We start from the raw sequence: 21,924 nt of genomic DNA, 5'->3' as shown, positions 1-21,924 counted from the left end.
TCTCTTCATTGTGAGCCATTTTATTTTGAAATTGCTTGCTGTAAATTGCAGAAAAAAATAATCACTTTCATTTATCGTTTTTAGTAATACATAATATAAAACTAACTTTATCAAGTATTTAGTATAACAGAAGGACTGCAAATAAATAACAGAAAACATTTTTCAAATTATCTTCAAGTGTACAACATAGTTCCCCTTACAAATTAACAACTCACCTTTTTAAAAGTAGGAGAAGTGTTAGTACTGTGTAAATCAAACACCAGAAATTCACCACCAAAAATTCCTCACAAATGTACCTCAGACAGTAGTATCACAAAATGGCTGTGGTTTCCTCTCATTTGAAATATATACATAACCAATTAACTTTCATCACACACAAATACAAAATTAAACTAACATTTTAATTGGTTCTAAATTTCAACACTTTCAAATGTGTTTTCCCCATGCAATTTTCCATAGGACATTTACATACGTCTACAGCCTGAATGGCTGAACGGAATTACACCAAACTTGGCAAAATGGTACATCAAACCTAAGAGGTCAGGAAGGATCTACTATGCCCCCTTATGGTCATTTCCCCCTTCGCTTTGGCCTCCTCTTGTCTCTCAATCCTACCGAGAGACAAGATGGCGGCCGCTACGGACTGTTTGGAATGTTGACAGACGCCGGAGAACCAATCCGCTTCGCAAAGCTCCGTAACGCGAAAAGTACGCGAAGCGGAGCGCTGTTACAGATATATATCTTTTTTTGAACGTTAATTTCTCAAAATCCACTGGAGCACATATATTGAGACCTAGCAAAGGCACATCGGGCTACCAGTCCCTAATATTTTGCCAAGTTTTGTGCAAATCCATTCAGCCGTTCGATTATTATTATTTTTTTTTTTTTTGCCCCGCGGGGCCCTTTTAAAACCTCCACATCAAACGTAGGGGGTCAGCGAGGATCCACTATTCCCCCTTATGGTCATTTGCCCCTTCGCTTTGGCCTCCTCTTGTCTCTCGATCCTACCGAGAGACAAGATGGCGGCCGCTACGGACTGTTTGGAATGTTGACAGACGCCGGAGAACCAATCAGCTTCGCTTCAGAAAGCTCCGTTGCGCGAAAAGTACGCGTCCTGGAGCGCTGCCCGGTCCGCTGTTACAGATATATATCTTTTTTTAAACGTTAATTTCTCAAAATCCACTGTAGCACATATATTGAGACCTACAAAAGGCACATCGGGCTACCAGTCCCTACAATTTTGCCAAGTTTCGTGCAAATCCATTCAGCCGTTCGGGCTAAAAGTGAGGCCAACCGCCCTATGGAAAACTCAATGTTAAAAACACGTTTTGGGACCCCCCTTTTTTCTCAGCCCCCCCCTTGACGAACCCCCCCCCCCAAATTTTCAAGGGCTGCTCAGAAACAAAATGTGCCATTTTCCTGAAAATTTCAGCCAATTCCGTCCACAAACGCCAAAGTTATTAGACATAGAATTTTCAAAAAACCCATAGAGAAAAAATCCTAACTATATATACCTACTGGCGACCGCCAGTAGGTAATATGTGTGTGTATATATGTATATATGTGTATATATATATATATATATATATATATATATATATATATGTATGTGTGTATATATATATATATATATACATACATACATACATACATACATGTACATATATACACAGCCAAGTACGTCGCGAAGCTCCGGCCTTTTTTGTGAGGAGTGGTCGGCGAGGCAGCGAACCTCATATAGCCCACAACAACTGATGTAATTTCCTAATACGATTCCTCCAGTCAAATAACTCAGGACCTCCACTCGTGTTCCAGCAGAGCGTATGTTTATTCACACACGGACAACCAAGAAAAACCCAAAGCGTTTCGGTGTTAAACCCACTCCTTGCTCACGAGTTAGGCAAATGCGTGTTTAGAGACTATTTAAAGAAGCATGGTGTGTTTTCAATTCTTAAACATAAAAGATATACTATGCATGTACGTTCTAGTTTTGTAAATCAAAAGGCACAGTGACGTAAATTCACAAAAACTGCATCAAGAGTAGCATTAATTCATGAAAATGGATACGGACAGATAAATATCTTGCATTGCATAACTTGTGAAAATAATTACTTTTAGACCCGTGATGGCAGTTGCCGAAATTCATAATACATAAATTGTGCATAAAGAGGCTGTCGGACACAATAATCAACATACCGAGAGGCGAACATTTGACGTTCATTCAATCTAGTCTTTTAAACTGTTGTGCTCCAATGAGCATCTCAGTATTGCCACACATATATTCATTGTTGGCATTGGCATTTAAACAAGAGTGATCTTTATCGTATTGCAAGTTGTCCATGAGAAAAACAGAAAGAAGAAAACAATTATGCCCAAGTGGGCCGATACGGCATCTATATCCAAGCAGGTCAACTTGTAACTTGCTTCTGCTCAATGAAAATCATATCAATTCAGCCCAAGTGGGCAAATAATCACGAGTTATTCTGCCTGATAGGTGTCAAACAATGTCTATAAATTTGTGTAATTGTAAGTACGGCACAGTGCCAAATCGATAATAGTTGCACACTATACATCCTACGATCTCCTAGCCCATGTCAAAATGTATACATGCACTCGCTCAGGTATAGCATAAACAGTAAATAGAGTAATGCCAATGACTGGTCAGTACTTTATCTTGTAAGAAGAAAGACTTTAATTAAAAATCGTTTATACACAGAAAATTGGAATATACAGCTTCTGGGAATGAGATACTACCACAAACATGTTTATAACTGCAGTGCCATAGGAGCTACATTTTGTTTAACATTGGTCCGGTGATCATTGTTATCCTGTTGGCTGCTTTCGGTCGGCTTTGGCAACTTGGGAAACACATGCGTCTCTAATGTTTTAGGAGTACTTGTTTCCCGCAAGGGATTCAGGTTTGTGAAATGTGCCGATGTGAGGACTCTAAGCACTAATATGGTTCTGTTTCAACTCTTTCGTTCGAAGCTTCAGCTGATTAATTTCCTGGCATTTAAGCAAACTTAATAGCTGTCTCACTGCAGTTACTTGTGCTGAAAACCCCACCAGCCAAACCTCAAGGACCCCACACCACTGAAAACACTGGTGCTTCCAAAGATTCAGTGATGAAATCCAGTCACTGAAATCAAACCTCCAGCTAATGACTTTACTGGCTGTGACATTGCAGAATATGACAGACGTAGTAGTGGACACTAACACACAATGGAGCCCTAAGGCACCTAAAACTATTCCTGTGTGCACATTTGGATCTGTCAGTTGCGGTCCAGATTGTCAAGTGCTGGTGTTCTCAAGGAATTAAGGGCACCCACTGCATTCCCTTTCTTCCCCAGTTTATCATGAATATAGGGAACTAGTGTTAATATTTGGTCACAATCTAAAAAATGTGCTTAAAATTATCCTAAAAACAGGACCGACTCATTCAGCTAACTGAACCAGACCTGATGCTGTTGGTGTTACGTTAGACTAAGATCTGGTCCTTCTCAGGCTGGGTAAGCAGGAGGGGCTTCTAGGCACCCTAAAGGTTTTTGATGAGCTCAGGACGCTGAAGCCTTACTTGGCCTTGTGACAACAGTAAAGATGCGGTGTACCCACCCAAGTTGTTCTCTTCAGTTGTTTTGCCTTTTCCTACATAGCTGTGGTGCAAGAATCTTAAGGCTTTTGTACACTTACAGTTCTCTGAGACAACGTGTTAGTGCAATTTTCTAAATAATAAATGACTATTTAGTGGCATGAATGATTTGCATTTAAAACAAATTTGCTGCACTTTACAGAGCTGTTTCTTGAATTTGGCCTGCCTAGGCCCTAACTCCATCTAGAAATTCAAACAATTTTATTTTTTATTGTGATTTGCAGAGAATATGTATCATTTTACTCCCCTTATGCTGACTGTTTGATTTTTGTTTTGAAATTTGGCATCAAAGAATGCTGATTTTGGAGGTGTGTCAGAGTACGCTGTTGCTTGCCCTGATTCTTGGAGAGCAGACTCAATATCTGTCTTAAGCCTGACCTTAAGTCCCCCTTCATTCTGCATTTAACTGAGCTCTATACTAATTCACTGTATATAAGTTAATGCACTTTTGACAGATTAACCATATTTTGCCTTATGTAAATTATCTTAATCTCACCATGTTTTCTATCTTTATCTTTTGTCAAAAAGGCGTATATAACTGATATTACTATTTGATTTATTGACAATCATAATCTATTCAGGGGCACATTTCCTCATATATATATTTGAGGACAACACTCCCCTGAGACTATGTATGAACTTCTTCTTTAGATGATCTGATAAAATAGTACAAACAACCTCCAAACAGATGTTTGAGTCATCTTAGCCTAGAGCAGGTCTTCCTCGAATCAAGTCAGCATCTGTTCGCATGATCAGTCCTGCTCCTTGTGCAGGTAAACTTTCCACTCCACAAGTCACAGTAGCGAGGCCACACACATAGACTTACTCTGTAAGGAGAGTAGCAACCATTAGAAGTTCCACTCTTTTTCAGATGCCTTCTTCATACATTGATAAGCCAACAATCCTCAGCTATGCATCCATTGTGTCAGGATAAGGGACTGGAGTCTAGAGGGAGCCCTGTCCTTGGGCAGCTTTAGTTGCCCCAGTATTGGAACTTTCATAGATTCCCATGCTTTGTATCATTCCCCGTCGTCGGAATGGGAGCCTCGGTAGTATAAAAACCATAGAAACAAAAGAGAAACTTAGGTCTAGGCTACATCTTATTTTGTATCCTATCACCCTCTTTTTGTAAAAAGAGACCAAACTTTTGCCAGGACCAATCGGAGCAGCCTCACCCTCTGGAACCTTCCTGAGAGAGCTCAGAGCCTCAGATTTTTCTACCGCACGTTGTGCTAGGGAGTCTCCACTGAGCTCTGCTCAGCTTTTCATTCTACTTCTGGATTTCTTCAAGTTTCTACTGGATCAACATGTCTGACAAGGAGAAGAAGGCCTTGTTCAGGGCCTGTGCCTCTTGTGGGAAAAAACGTCTTTTTGTGGAGGATAAGCATGACAATTGTATTTACTGCTTATATCCTGACCACAAGGCCACAGAGTGCAAGATCTGCAGAACCTTCTCCAACAAGACTCTTCGGGACAGGGAAGGTCGTCTGTTAACCTGGCTTCAAAAAATGAAGACTCGCAAAGATGTGCTCTCTTCGGAGGAGGAAGATTCCACGTCTTGTGCTTCCTCTCACAGATCGAGGAAGAGGGGTAGGTCTCCTCCAGGATCTTCTACATCTCAGCCCTCCTTTCAGGCCCCTCACAAGATCTCTGATAGGTCTGAGAGGGCTGGTCCCCTTCAATCTCCTCACGGAAGTGTAAAGGAGAGGCAGGGACAGGCTGCTGGAGTGAGTGCAGCTTTAAAGGACGTGAAGGAGGTTCCTCTGTCTCCCCCTCCGTCCATAAAGGTCAAATCTAGTGACAAACACTCTTCAGTCACTTCAGGACCTGGGCCGGAAAAGAAACAGCGCCCGTCGACGACGAAAACACCAGGTACGTCGTCGACCGTTTCTTCAGTTAAAGTTCCCGCCGTTTCTGTGGCTCCGTCGACGGGCTCGTCGACGGTAGCGCCCTCCACGATGACTTCGTCGTCATTCAAGGTCCCCAGTTCGTTGGCGCTAACATCTTCCACGTCGACGACGGCAAGCAAGGTACTGTCGACGGCAGCGGTGTCGACGAGAACTACGTCGACGACGACGACGACCACCTCGACGTCGACGACGATGTTGATGACGATGAGTTAGTCTACGAAGCCGTCGACGGTGGTTCCGTCGACGACGAGACCGGCGTCGACGAAAGCTATGGTACCGTCGACCATTCCGCTGACATCTTCGTCGACGACTGCTACACCGTCGACGACGGCATCGTCGACGGGACCGTCGACGGGGCAAAAGATGCCTTTTTCAACGCAGAAGATGAAGATTACACACGGAGATGACTTCTCCGCGACGGGTCTCTGCGCATCTTCCTACTATGCTTCTAGGCGATGAATCTGAGGAGGATGAAGTTGAAGTTGAGGACGATGATTATGGTCCTGCCTATAGTCCCTCTGACTTGAACGTCAAGATGCAGGAGACAGACACGGAGGAGTGTTACGAACATGCGGGTGGCCAGCAGTCGTATCCATATGTTCGGGAAGAGAGACATGCTCCGAGTTTGGGCCAGGGCATGGTAGCCATGCCCTCTTCGCTCATTTCTGACCTGCAGCTGATGCTGCAGGATTATCGGAATAGGTTTCCGTCGGAACCTTCTGGACAGTCTGCAGTTCCTACACAGTCACAAGTGCAGCAGGCTATTAGTCTTCCAGTGGCACACCCCTCGCCACCACCGGTTGTACCTGCGGTCCGAGTCCCCACTCCGGATCCCACACCCTTTCATGATGTCCAACAGGATACCTCTCCGGATGAGGAGGCGATACAGGTGGATCCCTTGGTTGATCCGTTGCAAGACCCGGATTTGGATCACGGAGACAGTGGGCCACAAGATCCGGACGCTGCTGGTCGTGACACGTCCATCTCCCCTCCTGTGGATATAGGGGGTTTTCATCACCTGATGGAAAGGGCAGCTAAAAGATTTGGATTGCTGATTTCGAGAGAAGAATCGGAATGTTTCCTTTATGACTTTAAGGAACAACACCGGAGATCGGTCAAGTCTATTCCCATCATTGAACATGTATGGGAGGGAGGGATGAAAATTATGCAGAATCCGGCCACGGTGATTCCAGTCCTCCCGCGGCTGGAAAAGAAGTATAAGGCTCCGGACGGCAGTCCTGCTTGCCTTCTTGGTCAGCCGAAGCCTGATTCAGTCATCTCTCAGGCGGCTCAAAGCAAGTCCAAGAACCCGTCCACACCTTTGACCACACCACCGGATAAGGACGGTCGACGCCTAGATAACGTGGGGAAGCGGTTTTCCTCAATGGCCAGCTTGCTTGTTAGAGCGTCCAATGCTCTTGCCATCCTCGGCCGATACGACCGACAGATGTGGTGCGACATGGAACCCTTCGTGGAGCAGTTACCAGAACCCACAAAGGAGGAAGCCAAGAAGGTGCTTATAGAGGGGGAAAAGTCTTCTGCTGAGGTTATACACTGTGCAATGGACATTGCTTCCACGGCATTTCGAGCCTTGGCTTGCTCGGCAGTACTACGACGCCAGGGCTGGTTGAGAGCCACCTGGTTTCGCCAGGAGGTCCAGAATAGGATCCTGGATCTACCATTCGATGGGGACATGCTGTTTGGCAAGCACGTGGACGATGCTCTGCAGAATATCAATAAGGACACGGACACTGCAAAGGCCTTAGGGTCCCTCACCTACCGGAAAGTTCCCTTTAGGGGCGCACGAGGCAGAGGATTTACATCATACAGAGGGAACCAACAGAGATATTCCTCTCAGCCTTCTCAGTCCTATAAGCCCCAGTCCTCCAATCAGCGCCAGGGACAATCGGCGTCTTTCTCTCGCCATCAGCCGCGGGCCGTCAGACCCGGCAGGGACGTGACAACACCAAGCGTCAATAGCGGCTTTCCGGCTCTACCTACTGTTCCTTCCCTCCCAGTCACATCAGTGGGGGGCAGGATTTCTCTGTGTCTGGAGAACTGGAGATCAATAACATCGGACCTATGGGTCCTCAAAATTGTAGAGAGTGGCCATGTGTTGGAGTTCCAAGACCTTCCTCCGACAAGAGCTCCGGGCACCATCCGCAGGGGACATTTGGGACAACTCCACCTCGAAGCCCATCAACTGTTCCTCAAGGGAGCGATAGAACCGGTGCCTCTGTCCCAGAGGGGCCGGGGTTTCTATTCAAGGTTCTTCCTCGTGCGGAAGACGATAGACACTTGGCGCCCCATCCTAGACCTGCGGGAGCTCAACACCTATCTCATCAAGCTCTCCTTCAGGATGGTCACTCTCCAGGAAATTCTTCCTCTCTTGAATCCAGGCGACTACTTGGCGTCTCTGGATTTAGAAGACGCGTATTTCCATATTCCGATACATCCAGCTCACAGACAATACCTACGCTTCACAGTGGGAAAGAGCCATTTTCAATTTAAGGTGCTTCCGTTCGGCCTTCGGTCGGCACCAAGAGTGTTCACCAAGGTGTTGGCGCCGGTTGCAGCCTTTCTTCGGAAACAATCTTTAGAAGTTTTTCCTTACTTAGACGACTGGCTCGTCAAGGCACCATCTTTCGAGGACACTTCTCATGCAGTGGCAACTTGCATCCATTTGTTCCGTTGCCTGGGCCTTCACCTGAACGAACGCAAGTCAGTCCTGCTGCCCTCCAGAACGGCCAGATTCCTGGGATCCGTGTTGGACACCACGCAATGTACAGCTCGTCCCTCGGAGGAACGACAACAAAAGTTGATGATTTCGGCTCGACTACTCTGCCGCAAACAATTCCTGTCTGTCCGCCAATACAAATCCCTTATCTGGTCGATGTCATCCTGCATACCATTGGTACCACATTGCAGGCTACGAATGTGTCCTCTGCAGGAGGAGCTAGACAAGCAATGGCGCCAGGCAGAGGGGTCATTCAACGACAAGGTGGTGGTGACAGCAGCGATGAGACAGGCGAGCAAATGGTGGCTTCTAAAAAGCAATATCGCCCAGGGTCTGTCATTCAGGAGTTCACCTTCACCCATGGTACTGACCACAGACGCGTCACTGGAGGGCTGGGGTGCAGTTCTCCGAGAGCTTCAAGTCAGTGGCCACTGGAGTCCAGGACAGCGCCAGTGCCATATCAATTTCCTGGAACTGACGGCCATTCGGTTGGCCTTGCAAGCTTTTCTGCCCAGAGTTCGCAACCATTCAGTGCTGGTCCGGACGGACAATACTACGGCCATGCACTACGTCAACAAACAAGGAGGCACCAAATCGCTGACTCTGTCCGCAGAAGCTCAGCGGATTTGGGATTTTGCGATTCTGAACAACATCACTCTGAAAGCCGAACACCTGGCGGGAACTCTCAATGTCAAGGCGGATGCCTTGAGTCGACAGACGGAGGTGACTCACGAGTGGGAGTTGAATCAAACCATTCTGGACAGGGTGTTCTCAGTCTGGGGGACACCAACCATCGACCTCTTTGCTTCACCGGAGAACGCCAAATGCCGGTTCTACGCAAGCAAAGTTCACCATCAGGGGTCCCTGGGGAACGCTCTTTCGATGGCTTGGTACAGCGCATTCTTTTACGCTTTTCCTCCAATTCCCCTCATTCCTCGAGTCCTCAGGAAATTGAAGGTGGAGCCCTGCAAAATGATTCTAATTGCTCCAGCATGGCCCAGACAATTCTGGTACACCGAGCTTCTGAGGCTCTCCCGAGCTCCTCCGATCCACTTCCAACCCATTCCGTCCCTGTTGTCCAGAATTCAGGGGCAGGTTTACCATCCGGATCCGACATCACTCCACTTGACAGCGTGGCTCCTGAACACAGAGAGTTCAGTCATCTAATGCTCTCTCAGGAATGCCGGGAGGTCCTGGCTCATGCCCGAGCACCAAGTACCAATAAGACTTACAAGGCGAAATGGAAAAGATTCTGCCTGTGGTGTCAACGTCAAGGTCTCCATCCTTACACAGGAAGGTTCCAGAGGGTGAGGCTGCTCTGATTGGTCCTGGCAAAAGTTTGGTCTCTTTTTACAAAAAGAGGGTGATAGGATACAAAATGAGATGAGGCCTAGGCCTAAGTTTCTCTTTTGTTTCTATGGTTTTTATACTACCGAGGCTCCCATTCCGACGACGGGGAATGATACAAAGCATGGGAATCTATGAAAGTTACCAATACTGGGGAACCAAAGTTACAGGTAAGTAACTTGTTTTCTTTTTTCAACCCCCCCCCCTCCCTTTGAGTTGACCCTGAACTAATACTAGTCCCTTGCTCCAAACAACTTTTCCTAGTGGGCTGAGATGTGATGGTGGCAGCGAACAGTTTTTGTTGTGTCATGGGGTTTCAGCGCCCCTGCATTTACATACCACTTTCAGATCTGTGCCCTTCATGGCTATTAGCTTTCAACCCTGCCTAGGTGAAACTCACCTATCACCCATTTCCTGTATTGTAGCCATCTCCGTTACAGAAGACACCTTGAGAAGTCTGAATCGATGTGAGTAGAGACCCTAGACCCAGTAGTGTGAAAGATCTGGCCAGCAAGAGTGACAGTATGTTTGTCCATCATAAGGAGGACCAGAAAAAAAACTTTAACATTTTGCAAACCCTCTTTGCTATGGAATCTGCCTTGACAACCAATGGTGGAGTATAAATATTGGACCCCTAATTCATTTTTTAATCTACATATTGAAGCAACCTAAACACCATTGCAAGAACAGAAGACAGTGTGTGTGGAGTGAAACCTCTGCGTGGAAAACATGCAGTTAGTTTCTGCAGTAGCTGCAGTGACCTTAAAAAAGAAGGAAAATCAACCTGTTTGAGTAGTTACCTGGTTGCAAGGAAGACCTGCATATGACCTTACTGACAGTAAGTATCTCCTCGAAGACTTCTCAGTGGGCTTCGGCTGCAATAGAGGCACAAGTTTGTCGCATCCCATCTGCCAAGGAGGAAACAAGAGGCGCATCCACTCATGTAACTTATCCTTCACAAGATGAGTGTACCTTCATTTACCACAACCCATCCTGAATTTCAGGGTACCTATATCCTCCTTTCTTTAGACCCAGAAAGCAACAGTTGGTATTCATACACGCAGTGCAGGGCTTGGTCCAGCTGGCGGAGCTACATCATCCAGATTTTGGGACCGTTTATAGCCCTTGTTGTTCTGGATGTGTTACAGTATGAAGGCACTTTGAAGCCTATCCCTTAACAGATCATTGCCCTGTGGCTTTGGCTCTCATAAGTGACTGAAGTGGGTACGACTTGGAAATCTTGCCTTTGGCTGGTAGATCCCAATTAATCGGCCCTTAAAAATAGTTCCCTTGGAACACTGTTGTGAGCTAGCCTACTATTGTTATTTAATCTTTTTTATTCAGTCAGATGAGTATCCAGAAAGCATATTTGCATCCAGAGTCCCCAAATTTGTATCCCTTGCCTTTCATTTTTGTTCCTAAATTTGCCTCTGCTAAGATTGATAGACACAAGTTCGTTCAGAGATTCCCCAGTAGACCTGAACTAAGCCCTATAGGATAATAGCTGCCATAGCACCAGTGTTAACAAGTACTAAGTGTGTAGCAATGTTATTGAGTGTTACTATGTCATACAGAATCCTATTTTCTAACTCCTCCACCTCTTTGGATATTTTTTGCTGATTGTTTTTGCTACCCTGGAACAGTCAAGTGCCTAAAAGTCATAGGTTATCTTTCCAATTTCATGTGCACCAGTATTGTGAACTCCACAACTCGACCCGTCCCAGACATCGTCTTTGAATAACAAGGTTTTCCCCGCCTTTTGGGGCAACTCATCCTCCTTAATTATGCCGGAGAATGAGGACACGTAGAAGGTAATAGAATAGGCACCTTTCAACAAATGCCCCCAGTTCCACCCAAAGTACCCTTGGGCCGACCTCCACACCATCTGTAACCTGTACCTCTCTCCAGAGCACAATGAGACCTGCTGAACTCTTCCTCTGCCTTCAGGAGGAAAAATACCTTTTGGCAGCAGAGAGACTGTTGGTGGGTCCACGACAAAGTGTATCGTTCATCGTCGGAGACAACGGACATCTTCGGCAATGCAGACCTGCTCAGCATCCAAGAAAAAGAATCCCGTGAGTCACCTGATCTTCAGGCCCACCATCCCAGTTCCAAGATCATAGTTTCTGATTCCTCAGAGACTGAGGAAGATGAAGTTCAAGAAGAGGAAGAGGCAACCGAAAACGTCCCCTCTGAAGACCATGTTGAAACACGCAAGTACAGTCGACTCTCAAACCTCTTCTAAGACACATAAGCGGCTGCACTTTGAAGCAGAGCACCACCCTATCAGGGGTCGAACCCTGTGCATAAGTCATGGCCACTCTCAGGTGCGATGTCACCCTCTGTCTCTGGTCGACACTAAAGCAAGGCCGATGAATCCGGGACCAGGTAATACCCAGAATTGTAAAGAAGTTTAAGCTGGCACCCTCAGATCCACTCTAACTCAGGGGTCATATCCCACTGGACACCCTGGTCGTTTCCACCTCCGGCAAAAGAACGGCAGCCCAGGCCACAGTCAATGCCCACTCTCCTGATAAGGAAAGCAAGTGTATCAATACTGCTGGCAAGAGGGTAGTGATTCGGCCACTGCACACTGGAACAGCACTAATTAGGTAGGCCTCCTGTTTCATTACAAGCGGGCTCAATGGGAAGAGATTTAGGCTCTACTCCAACATGACCCTAACCAATAACAAAAAGGCGGAGGAAATAGTAGAACAAGGGGTGGGTCCAATGCCATTTCCCCAAAGCCAATCCAGTCCTATCTACGACGGCAACAGAGTTACCAATGCAGGGCGATCGAGGTTACGGGCAGGGCTCCTTCAGAGGAACAGCTCCAAATGTCACAACAGAGGTGCTTCCTCCAAGGGAGCAGCCACCTCCAAGAAATTACTTGCCCGCATCCCCTGTGACACCAGGGATTTCCTTCTTTCTGGAAGATCACCTCAGACTGGTGGCTACTATCTATCGTCGAGAATGGCTAGTGCCTCAAACTCATTTCAACCTCACCATACATACCACTCTACACACACAATGTCAGCCAGTAACACTTAGCCCTATTGCAAGAGGCGGTTCGGGTGCTCCTTCTAAAAGGGGTCATGGCCAGTGCCCTCTCAACCGTTTCATCCTGTCTGAGCATTCCCATATGGTGACCCCACAGGCTGTCATCCCCCTGCTGCAGCAAGATTACTTCATGGCCACACTAGAGCTTAAGGACACCCATTAACACATCTCAATCCATCCAGCTAATCAGTGCAACCTGTGCTTCATGGTAAGTTATCAGCACTACCATTTCATAGTGTTGCCCTTTGGAGTCTCCATGGCCCCAAGGTTTTTCGACAAATGTCTAGGAATAGTAGACACCAGTGCTAACAAATGCCTCGTACCTCTGTGAAGCTGTTTGGAATCACCTACACACTGACACAGCACTAATTAGGTAGGCCTCCTGTTTCGTTAAGAGCGGGCTCAACGGGAAGAGATGTAGGCTGTACTCCAACATGACCCTAACCAATACCGCAAAGGGGGAGTAAATAGCAGAACAAGGGGTGGGTCCAAGGCCTCTTCCCCAGAGCCAGCCCAGTCCTATCTACGACGGCAACAGAGTTACCAAAGCAGGGCGGTCGAGGTTACGGGCAGGGCTCCTTCAGAAGAACAGCTCCAAATGTCACAACAGAGGTGCTCAATAACATTGCTACACACTTAGTACCTGCTGTGTTGCTGAGTAGAAATGGTTTGTCTGCTAAAATATGAGAAACACGCGCTTCCGCGGCTCCTGTACCAAATTCAGAACTTCCCATACCCCATTCCCCTGGAGTGGTTCCGTCAGGTTAACTCAGTGCTGGGCCGCTTCCTGTGGGGGGGGTGGTGCGGCCAGAGTGGCGTTGAAGGCGTGCTTTCTGTCCACATACAGTGGTGGCCTGGCCACCTCGGACCTCCTCTCTTACTACCAGGCTTCCCATCTGCTGGTCCTAAATGAATGGTGGTATGGTGATAGAGGAGATCCGGCTTATGCCCTGGAACGGTTGCTCATGGGTGACCGCACGCTCCACACGATTCTCTATTCCGCTCGCTTACGCCGTGCATTGCCATCGGTCACCGGAGTGGTCTTTGCGGTGTGGCGACAGTCATTGCGCCGCATGGGATGGTGGGGCAGGCTGACGGCTGAGACGCCGCTTTGGCACAATGGTTTGCTCCCGGAGCTGGCGGCCCTGACTGGGTTTGAGGGTTGGGAGGCCTTTGGGATTACTCAGCTGGGCCAGGTTGTGTCGGGCACCACCCTCAGATCCTTTGAAGAGCTCCGTGCAGAGTTCCAAATGCCTTTTTTTTTAAGGCACTCTTCGTACGAAGGATCAATTCTTTCGGGGGGAGTCACCCTCCCCACTGGAGGTTTTCTATTATGTGCGGCTTCGGCAGGGTCTACGGGCTATACTCCCACAATTTCCAAACGAACCCGGGGTTGCCTTACCACTGCATGCACTACTAGTGTCTGATGGTAGACATATGGTCTCTAAATTGTACAACACCATTAGGACACAGAGAGACCCTCTGCCTAGTAATGCGAGGGGACAATGGGCTCTTGAGTTGGGTATAGATATCACTGATGAACAATGGACATATTGCTGTGGCGTTACTGCTAATATTTCATCTAGCTGTAGATTGAAGATAATACATTATAAATTTGTGCAGAGGTTTTACTATACTCCGGTTAGGAAATTCAGATTTCGCCTGGCGGACGATGATAAATGTGCTCGCTGTCGGGCGGAGGGAGCTGGTTTTCTTCATTTGGCCTGGGAATGCGATGCGATTCATGCCTACTGGCTACAAGTCCATGAGGCATTGGAAATCATGACTAACAGGGCTGTCCCGTTTGATCCCTTGATTATGGTGTTGGGGTACACGAAGGACGTACCACCCCCCTATCGCAGATTTGCAGATGTGGCCCTGCTACTGGCCAAGCGCAGGATAGCCTGTAGATGGGGTAGAGGCAGGGCTCCGAAATTTAAGGACTGGCTAGACGACATGGTGTATTGTCAGGACCAATATAATATATATGCTGACTTGATGCCGGTACGGTGCAGGCCTAAAGATTTCTGGAGCCCGCTGCAGGTTTACTGGCTGACCAGACCCGCCCACAGTGAGGACTCTGACGACATTGGCCGGGGAGAGCTCCCATAGAAGGTCTCACCCTTGCTAACTTTACGGCACTCCTTTTTCAGGTTACCCATTGATGGACCATGTATTGTATGCTCTGGTGGGGTGAGATGGGCATGTCATGACTGTTACCCATAATCTCTGATGCGGCACTGTCTACCACTGCTCACCCTGTCGTGCTCTTTTCATGTCTACTGCTGGCACCTGCTATCGGCAGAGGTTTGTTATTATATGTTAATGTACTGCTTTCTGCCCTGTGATGCGAGGGGCCTCGTTGGTTGTGTTGTGCTCCCTTTCCAGGGTGACGTATTCCTGCTGCGTAACGTCATCTTTGTTTCATGCTGATCCGTTCCACCAAGTGCAGTATGTATTGTGTGATTTGGAGGCTGCCCACATTCCCATTTCCTTATCGTCATTATTATGTGCCTGCCATTATGCCTGCATCTACTGTAATCAATCTGTGTATGTGCCACTGTATGGTTTCTTGTTCCTAATAAAGGTTTAAAAAAAAAAAAAAAAAGAGTTCCAAATGCCTCAGTCCCAGTTCTTCCGCTACCTCCAGCTGCGGCATGCCCTCGCCCCGAGCATTGCCGGTCTCGACTCCCTGCCGGAATTTAGTCCAGTAGAGGCCAAGGTATTTATGGGGGACTTGGGGGACAGGAAGGTCTCTAGGATCTACCAGACACTTGTAATTCATTGCTCCTCCACCCTACACTCCCTTCGGGAGGCGTGGGAAGTGGACGTGGGCCCCCTTGATGAAGACGACTGGAGGGAGGCACTGGAATCCCCACGTGGAACTGCCATTGCGATCCGGCTCCGGCTAATTCAATTCAAATATCTGCATCGTGCCTATTATACCCGTGAGCGGTTGTGGAAGGCTGGGTTGATTGCGTCCTCGGAATGCCTGCGTTGTGGAGTGGGGCCTGCCTCTCTGGTGCATACGGTGTGGTCGTGTGGCCGATTGACTGGGTTCTGGAGGGGCGTGTGGAGTTGTCTGGCTGAGGTCCTGGGCTGGGATCTTCCCCGTACCCACCGGCTGGGCCTCTTGCATATCATGGAAGGGATTGGTGGTAATGTATATAAGCGCCACTTGTTGCTATTGGGGCTGGTGGTGGCTAAGCGGGACCTGGCCCGAGCGTGGAAGTCAGTGAGGGCTCCCCCCTTGTCTGCGTGGAAGGCTGGGCTGGATTATTTCATGGGTCTGGAGAGGCCGATCTTTGAGGCGAGGGGGTGCCTGCGCAAACACTACAAAATTTGGAAGCGTTGGGCCGACTATCGTGGTCTGTCCTTGGACCCCCCGGCGGAGCAGGAGGAGGACATTTGATCGCAGTGACAATCTTGGCCCGCAGCGATAACGCCCTGGTGGAATTACACCCACATATTTCTCTTCCCTGTTGCTATATATACACGTGTGGTGGGGGGGTTGGGGGGGGGGGTTCTTAGAATGGGGGGGGGGGTGGCGTTGGGGGTTAGGGTAGGGTGTTGGGGAATTTCTATACTAAGCCTATTCTGAATCTGTTTTATTATTTGCTGCCTGTGTAATTGCTATATTGATTTTGTTGTGGTGTTCTTGATGTGTGGAGATGCCACATTTGTGATGATCATTTGCTTAATAAACTTGGTTGTGAAAAAAAAAAAATATGAGAAACACATACACCCTCGCACATCTACAGTACAAGACATAATTTGCTACCTTCTATATCTGCAAAAGTGATGCTTAGCCTACACCTCTAGTTTACTGCACATAGCTGCTGTTGCTGCATACATAGAGAATAGGAAGCACTCCTCACTCTTCAAAATCATTGTTGTTAAAGCCTTTTTTGAGGGCCTTAAATGTGTCATCCCACCTAGGGTTCCACCTGGCCCAGTCTGGCATCTCAATATTGTCATCACTAGACACATGGGAGCTCTTTTTCGAATCACTTCATTCTTGCCCTAGTTCTCCTGGAAAGTCGTTTTTCTGGTAGCCATAACATCCCTTAGCATATTAGTGAGCTACAGGCCCCTGCACTTAAAAAAACCTTTCTTCCAGGTCCATAATGACAGGGTAGTTCTTAGGACCAACCCTAAGTTCCTGCCATAGGTTTTTTTTCCCCATTTCACTTTAACCAAGTAATTGAGCCATTCTTTTTTCCACTACCTGACTCAGTAGCTGAAAGAGCACTTCACACACTTGATGTCAAGCATACTCTTGTGTATTATATAAACAGGACCACATATTTCTGTAAAACACAAGAGCTTTGTGTTGCCTTTTGCTCATCCTCATAAAGCCCATCCATATTGAAGGCAGGTATTGCCAAATGGATTGTTAAATGCATCCAGACCTGTTACCTCAAAGCCAAAAGGACCCTACTTGCTCACCTGAGGCCGCATTTCATCCACATGCATGATGCCACTATGTTTTATTCTTGGAAACATATCCTAGCTGATATCTACAAATCTGCCACTTGACATCTTCACAAATCATTATTGTGTGGATGACCTTCCAAAGCAGAAAGTTAGAGTGGGTCACACTGTCTTTAGAACTCTGTTTCAGACCTCGGCACCATCGACTGGCAAGCCGCCACTTAGGGGAGTACTGCTTTACAGTCAATGCTGAATATTTGTATTTACAGCCACTCATGCTACAAATGTTTTCTCTTACCCTATGAGCATCTGTTTGTTGCATGCAGTCCTGCAGATTCACATGCTCTCGCCCTTCTCCACGGAAGCCAGTGTTTGCTACAGATATCTTCAACCATCAGTATTCTGTATTCTACATGCATGGCCACTGTTCTATCCTACTCACTACTCAATACCTACTCTCTAACCAGCTGTGTGAAAACCAGTCTAACAATGGAGTCTGTGCCCATGCGCATTCACAACCAAGGTAGAAATCACCAAGATCTTTTTACTCTAAAGACTTTAAGAAAAACAAGTTGCAAAAGTCCGAGCCCAACACAAGATTAATCTACAGCTTTACATGCAATGAACAGATGCTCAAGGATAAGCAATATAATTCTTCTTAATTATATTTAACGAAAGGATATGCAATGCAGGTATGGCCATAAGGGTAGCTAATTATCTCCCCCCAGTTCTGCATTACATTCTTAAAATTATGTACACCGTTATAGTAGTTAAAATGCCCAGGTCGGTTGGAGAAGTCATGGGTTTAACAAGTTAATAAACCTTTAGCCTGGTTGCAATTTATCGATAGTTCAAGCCCTGAAATGTTCCTTCACATTTTGGATTGATATCAAAGAGAAGTACATGTAACTGCATCGAAATGTAATCCCCCCCTCCATGATAGCTTAATTTATTTGTCTCGTAAGATGATTATGGATAGTGTTTGCTGTGCTATTGTATGAATATGTTTGTTAAAAAATGTAATTGTCTTGGTCAGTAATACTTTATTAAACGTTCTTCAGTTTCTGTGTAACTATTTTATTTATTCAAACACTGCTGAAATGCACTCTTCTGTTTTTCAGGGTTCTTGAAAGAATTGGAGCCAGAGCTCTTGTAGCTCATGTCAGAACTTTTGCTGACTTCTTGGTGTACGAGTTTTCTACATCAGCAGGAGGGCAGCAGCTTAATAAATGCATTGAGATTCTGAATGATATGGTGTGGAAGTATAACATTGTGACTCTTGACAGACTGATCCTTTGTCTGGTAAGTATTACCTGGGATATGGGTATAATGAATGTGCATCACTCAACAGGAAATCCCAGTTGTTCAGGCCTAGAAAGATTCAGGTAATCCTTCTCACAAATTTATCATGTCACATCACAAAAAAACACAGAAACCTGAACCCATATGCCTTATGAATTTGATTTAAACTAGCCTTTCTATTCTTTCAGGGGCCCCTTGTTTTTTGTGAGGGGATAACCCTCACCAGAACAAGGACTTACTTGAATACCTTTTGGCAATCCCTGTCTCGGACATAGCCCGAATAAACACAGCCCCACACTGTAAATGTTGTGGTTAATTAATATTGTTAAAGTCTATATCTTCTTAATGAAGTTTATGTACACATGAAAAGGAGATACTAGGAATGATTTGTGAATTACTTTGTTTTATCTGTGGGCTCCTTAACTTAGTTCAGAGACCTAGAAATTATCTTTATCAGAGCGTAATACATCAGCAGTGGAGCCCTGTAAATGATCCACAAAAGATACCTTACATGTCATGGCCGGTCGCAGTTCTGACTGACTAAAAAGGATCACTTGCTTCTGTCTACCTGAACTACCTAATACCAAGGTAATACACCTCAAAATACCAGCAAACATGCTTGTTAATTATCTTGTTAGTAATTGCCACAGAACCAACAAAGGTTAGTGACACTATGAGTTCTTTTGGCATGTTGTGTACTAATAGTCCTCCGTGACAGCTAGTTCTTTCCTTATCCAACACATCTGCAGGCACAACTGACACACTTAGCTTACCAGCAAGGGATCAGAATTGAGCAGCAGTTGCATTATTAAAAACACCTTTGCTCTCATCTCCTAGTTGCCGTGACGTAAGGAATTTCCATAGCCTTGTAGATGAGCTAGACCTTCGTTTGATGTGAGATCATTAATTTTCAACAGCTATGCTACATAGCTTGTTCCATGCTTCTTAGGAATGAACTGATTGATCTAGGTTTTAATCTGCACATGACTATGCCATTGACTCCTGTGCTATTTGGAGTCCTGGAGACACATATGGGAGTCTGTCAGGTGCATGACTCTGCTTTGAATGTTATTGGTGTGTTTGTTTTCCATTTGTACAGAAGGCTGTCTGTCAATGGTATGGCAATGCATTGCTTTTTGGAAATTAGTGAGTAACTTGGACATACACTGTACCCAAAGTCTTATTTACTTACGGTCTGTGGGGCGTGTGACTTCACTGCGTTGGTACTTATAGGCAGGAACACCTGCCAAGAGCTTTCATAAAGAGCACAGCATTTCTGAAATACAAATCCTGTAATTAATTCCAGCTGGCAAAGAATGGGAATTGATGACACAAGCATGACAACCTTTTCTGCAGCTGTATAATATCTAATAGAGACGTCTAGACTCAGGTTCCTCTCCTTTGAGATCCAGTCTATTGCCTGGGGAATATTCTAAGTTTTTGAGCAGTTCCCCTGCATGCCAGTAGTTGGTGTTATTCAGAAATGACGTACGTGGTGTCTATGTAGATGCCACGCCCGCATGCTGACTTCAGTTCTTTTCTTTACATGCCAGTCCCTGTAGATTCGGAGACAGCTACCCCCAGTAATTATTTCCTCAACTTATCGTTTCCGCTTTTTCATCTCCTGGTGGGTGTTGATTGTCCCTTAAAAAGCCAGCAGGCTTTAAACCGCGTGGTGCTTGTCACAGACAGATGTCTGTGAAAGACCCTCATTTTTTTGCCTGTGATGATTGGAGCAGGAACACGACTGCAAGACCTGCAAGGATTGCTGTGCCATGAATTTGAAGAAGCTGAGGCGACGCGGTTGATCCTGGTCACGCAGAAGGTCCCAGGACCGCTCACGGAGTCACTCGGCGCTATAGGCTTTGTTTAGTGGTGGAGTCAGTGCCAGGGTCTGCTATGCACCTCCCTGAATTTTCCTGACCGGATCAATCCATTCTCAAGTCAAGAAATTTTACTATGAGGCTATGCACCTCATAATTCGGTAGTTTAACAGCTTATGAGCGCCTTTGGGCTCCACAGGTACGGGAAGATACCTTTCTGGTTCTTTGCCAGAAGGCCCACCCTTTGTGCCAGTCGGGCTCCTTAGATTTATTGCTGGATCTGGAGCAGCGCCACCCGCAAACTTCCTCCGCCGGCTTCACTGCCATCGCTCCCAGTGCCGCTGACACCTCACAGTGGCACAGGCCCCATGGTCATACCCAGCTTTGACATGGAACCGATGGGTGTCGTCCGGCGTCTACTGGCAGTATGCCTTCCGACCCAGAGCCAGTGCCTTTTTCCTTTGACTGGCCTGGAGAGAGTGACCACCATCCCCTTGATGACACAGAGGACAAATGGTACAAGGAACTGGCACATGTGAGTCCTGCTGCAGCTCGCCGCTGTCACCGCCTCCTGCCTGCGCTGTGTGCCGACTCAGGTTCCCGGATCCTTGCCGTCCCTGCTGTCGCCGCCCTCTGCAGGACCCCACCCGCTCCCCGCGCTTGCCCCTGTTTTCCCGCCGCTGCCTCCCCTGCGGCCACGACCCCCTGCCACCGATTCGCTCTCCCCTCCTGCCCCACCCCCTCCCAGCTGAGCCGCCCTCCCACTCCTCCTCTTATGGTGGCCGCGCCTAAGGCAAGCCCGTCTGCGCCTGGACTGCGCTCAGCGTCACGACCCCTGGATCACGCTCCTCTCACGAAGCCCGCACTCGGTACGATGCCAACACCCTCATCGCACTCAACCTCAGACGACCATCCAGCTGCCACAAAGCCGCCCGTAAGCGCACCCACGGCCCCTTCACCTGCCGGAACTGCTGCTTCTCCTCCACCAAAGACGCCGGACCTCCGACCGCGACCACCAAAGACGCCGAACCTCCGACCACGACGGAACTCAACCAGCTCCGCTGCATCCTGCTCAACACCCGCTCCTCACGCAAACACGCTGTCGAGCTCAGGGACCTGCCAGACTCCACATCACCTGACATCGCCTTCCTGACCGAGACCTGGATGACCGAAGCCTCCCCCACAGACATCGCAGTGGCCATCCCCGACGGATACAAAATCACCCGCAGAGACCGCGCCAACGGAGTCAGCGGGGGGATCGCAATCATCCAGAAGAGCACCATCAGGATCTCCACAAGCACCACAGACACCCTCAGCACCGCTGAACACTTGCACTTCCAAATTCACACGGACCCCTAGACCACCCTAAGAGGCACCCTCGTCTACAGACCACCTGGACCCCGTCCCCAATTCTGCAACTCCATCGCCGACTTTATCAGCACGCATGCCCTGACCTCCTCCAACTACATCCTCCTCGGCGACCTGAACTACTACCTGGAAAACAACAATGACAGCAACTCATCCACCTGGATCGAAAACCTCACCACCCTGGGACTGACACAGATCGGCGGACCTGAGCGACCTCAAGAACTTCTGGCCCATCTCCCTGCTCCCGTTCCCGGCGAAGGTCATCGAAAGGATCGTCAACACCCAGCTCACCCG

The 21,924-nt window shown here is 47.4% G+C and overlaps 1 protein-coding gene across 3 annotated transcripts in view; it reads left to right on the top strand.

The window, feature by feature from the left end:
- MED23 (mediator complex subunit 23) overlaps nucleotides 1-21,924 on the top strand; it is a 684,519-nt gene that overhangs the window by 484,919 nt on the left and 177,676 nt on the right. For all 3 annotated transcript variants that reach the window (XM_078649215.1, XM_078649213.1, XM_078649212.1), the window contains one exon: nucleotides 18,259-18,439. In XM_078649215.1, coding sequence (XP_078505341.1) covers nucleotides 18,259-18,439 — 181 coding nt within the window. The remainder of the gene's footprint in view (nucleotides 1-18,258; nucleotides 18,440-21,924) is intronic.

The sequence above is a fragment of the Lissotriton helveticus genome, chromosome 6 (assembly GCF_964261635.1).
Source record: "Lissotriton helveticus chromosome 6, aLisHel1.1, whole genome shotgun sequence".
NCBI classification, from domain to species: Eukaryota; Metazoa; Chordata; class Amphibia; order Caudata; family Salamandridae; genus Lissotriton; species Lissotriton helveticus.
The sequence above is the reverse complement of the archived record's forward strand: the minus strand, read 5'-3'. Positions and strand labels throughout refer to the sequence as shown.